General features: G+C 37.7%; 1 protein-coding gene across 1 annotated transcript; it reads right to left on the bottom strand.

Moving 5' to 3' along the window:
- Positions 1 to 680: 680 nt before the first annotated feature.
- LOC131144848 (oil body-associated protein 2B-like) lies at positions 681 to 2,573 on the bottom strand. Its single transcript, XM_058093749.1, has 4 exons — positions 2,143 to 2,573; positions 1,927 to 2,009; positions 1,363 to 1,477; positions 681 to 1,275 (listed from the first exon to the last, which is right to left on the bottom strand). Exons 1-4 carry the CDS (start codon positions 2,426 to 2,428, stop codon positions 1,019 to 1,021), a joined length of 741 nt encoding a protein of 246 aa, XP_057949732.1. The 5' UTR covers positions 2,429 to 2,573; the 3' UTR covers positions 681 to 1,018.
- Positions 2,574 to 3,107: the final 534 nt, after the last annotated feature.

Consider the following 3,107-nt stretch of genomic DNA (forward strand, 5'->3'; position numbering starts at 1 on the left):
GATTTCCCTCCAAACACCCAACAATATTAATGTTCACGTACATTCAAATTTTAAAATCAACCTTACTACGAACCAAAAAGTCGACTAATTGGACCAAATAGTTGGCTATTTTAGATAGAATGTAATTGTTTGAATTCTGGATCAAAACGTCGACGATTTGTGTTGCCGCTTCCCAAAATCAACTATATTTTCTTCTTTATTTATGCACTCCAATTATATGAGCCACAAAAGCACAACATAATTAACATCATCTCAAGTTTTATATTATTCGTGAGTCAAGCATTTTTAGAAAAATATTTCAACTCGTCCCATATCTTGGAGCTTAGGTCCATGCATGAGTTCTTATGATCAGAATCTACAATCTATATCTTATATAGTAATCTCCCAAAAAATTATTAAATACATCAAATATATATACCAAACCTAATTTTGCCATGCCGAATATAATTTTACTATGCATATTTTTTACTGAATGAACCAACTTTTTATACACAATGAAATTGCATTAATTTAAATATATATACCTAATATTTTATGAAATTTGGTCGATTTAGTGCCACTTAGTGAATCCAAAGACTTGCTCAAGTGAGAGTTCCGGAATCATTAAATAAAAAGAAATTATTTTATGTATAGGATTGTATCACTTAGCATGCACACAAAATAAATAGCAAACACGAACATTTGTCATAATCACAGATATGCATCACAAAATGTTTGAATACAAACATTCATGTACACCACAGTACCCCCCTCAATTTACACTCCATATCAGAACTTAAATAGAGCAATAGCCATAGCCACACTTTACGCGAAACCCAGAGAGAGAGAGAGAGAGAGAGAGAGAGAGAGAGAGAGAGAGAGAGAGAGAGAGAGAGAGACACACACACACACACACACACACGAGCTAGCCAGCATAGGCATCATGCACCCACACCATATACATAAAATTAACCATGCATAATCCATGTACCCACTCGATCTTAATTTATTGGCTGAAGAGGAAGTAGGTCGTCAAACGTCAGGGAAAGGGTGCCCGAAGCTTCATGTCGGCGGACTCAATGTCGATGGCGAAACCTTTGCCAGTCTTCTTCCAGTGGTCGGCCTGGGGGTTGATCGACTCCGGCTCCCCTATCCCAATCCTCCCTCCCTTCAGCGAATCAGTTGATATGTTGTATTTCTCATCCCTTTTCTTAATCAGCTCCGGCTTAACCCTCCCTCCCTCCGCCGCCTGTGGCGACATCATCAGCGCCGGCGCACCCAACGGAAGCCTATCCCCTTCATCCCCCACCCACAAACAAGTTAAAACAATATACCATCAACAATAATACAATATTATATTGCAAGAAAATTAATTTGAGTTACCTCGATCGACTTGCCAGGTGCACCAAAACTTGCCGTATGTTTTGGCCAGATTTTGAAGCTCTGTTTTCTGTATCATCTCTGGAACCCGGGGATTCACCCACAGCCCTGATTTTATCTGCGCCATGCATCCCACAACAACATTCCTTTTTCTTTCAATTTAATTAGTAAAATTAAGCTAAGGAATCTGTGCTTCAGCCTACAAATTAATTCTAAATTATGGTTTTTAATTTATTTTATAATTTCCTTCTTTTATTTACTTATAATTATTATTGTACCCAATATAAAAATATTTCCAACAACAGTATATATAAATAATAAAACCAACAATTAAAAAAAACCCCAATGCTTAATTGTCACACGCAGGCCCATTATATATTCATGTATTAAAATTAATAAATCAATTCAGCCCATTATATATATATATTCATGCATTAAAATTAATAAATCAATTCACACGCAGCCCCATTATATGTTCATGTATAAAAAATAATAAATCAATCTAAAAAAGTAAATATTTAAATAAAAAAAATGAATTGTAAAGACATGAATTAATTAAAGTAAAACCTCATAGGCGTGGGAGTGCCACAGCTTCTGCTCATCGGGCGGCAGGTCTTCAAATATGCGATCCGACACGATGTATTCCACTCCTGCGTTAATCCAATGTAACCACACCATCACACGACTTCGTCTTGGTTTTATCGAGAGAGAGAGAGAGAGAGAGAGAGAGAGAGAGAGAGAGAGACGGGGGGCGGGGGAGGAGGTGTATATATATATTTGTACCGATGAGTCGGGCGCTGGAATCGTCGGAGTCGTAGACGGCGCACTGGAGGAAGTCCTGGTTGAGTCGGGTGAGGTAGTGGTGAGTCTGGATCTGGCGAGTGGGGTCGTGGCCGTAGAGAGCGAAGGTACAAGCATGCTGCTGCATCTCCTTCACCGGCTTCAGCGACTGCATCATCTGCGCTCCCTTGTCCAGCAAATGCTGCCCCACCGTCATCGGCTTTCCCAGCGTCTCCCCCTCGCCGCCGCCGGGGGGCATAGCACCCGGCGTCTTATCGCTTGAAGCCATTTAATTAATGATAACGATGTTTCGATCCCACCTCGATCAATTCCTTCGCCACTGCAGTTTTAGGAGTCTGCTGTACCTAGGGTTAGATTATAACGAGAGGAGAGAATAAAGGCAAGCGGGCAGCCCGCGTTTGGGGCTGATGCATGGAGCTGCTTGCTGGCCAAGGTTCCACGTATTCACCACGCTGCCAGATGGTGAGCCTCAGGGACTCCTGGACATATTGGAGGCCCAGCTATCCATCAGATTTTTGGGGTGTTTTATTCTCTTTAATATTTGTTAATTTTATGATTTGTCGGTTTATAAAAGGTGTACAATGCACATTTTTTTTTTTTTAATTTTAAATATTTATTTACATATATTTTTAACTAAAAACACTATCTATTGCTCAATTTGTAAATATTTTCTTTCTATTCTTTAATTTATTTTTTTGTATTTAATAAATTTCAGTAAAATAAAAATTTTATTCATACTTAAATTATTTAATAGATATAAATTTACTTAATTTTTTTACACATATTACACACCACATATTTATACACACACATAATTACCCAAATTAAAAAGTAAATTTATAAAATTTCCTTCCATAAAATTACAATTTTTCGAAAAAATGAAGTTTTTGCTTTATTGAGTCATGTATAGATAATTTATAGTTCAGTGACAAATCATATTCTCCATA

Source organism: Malania oleifera, chromosome 12, assembly GCF_029873635.1.
Source record: "Malania oleifera isolate guangnan ecotype guangnan chromosome 12, ASM2987363v1, whole genome shotgun sequence".
In the NCBI taxonomy this organism is placed as follows: Eukaryota; Viridiplantae; Streptophyta; class Magnoliopsida; order Santalales; family Ximeniaceae; genus Malania; species Malania oleifera.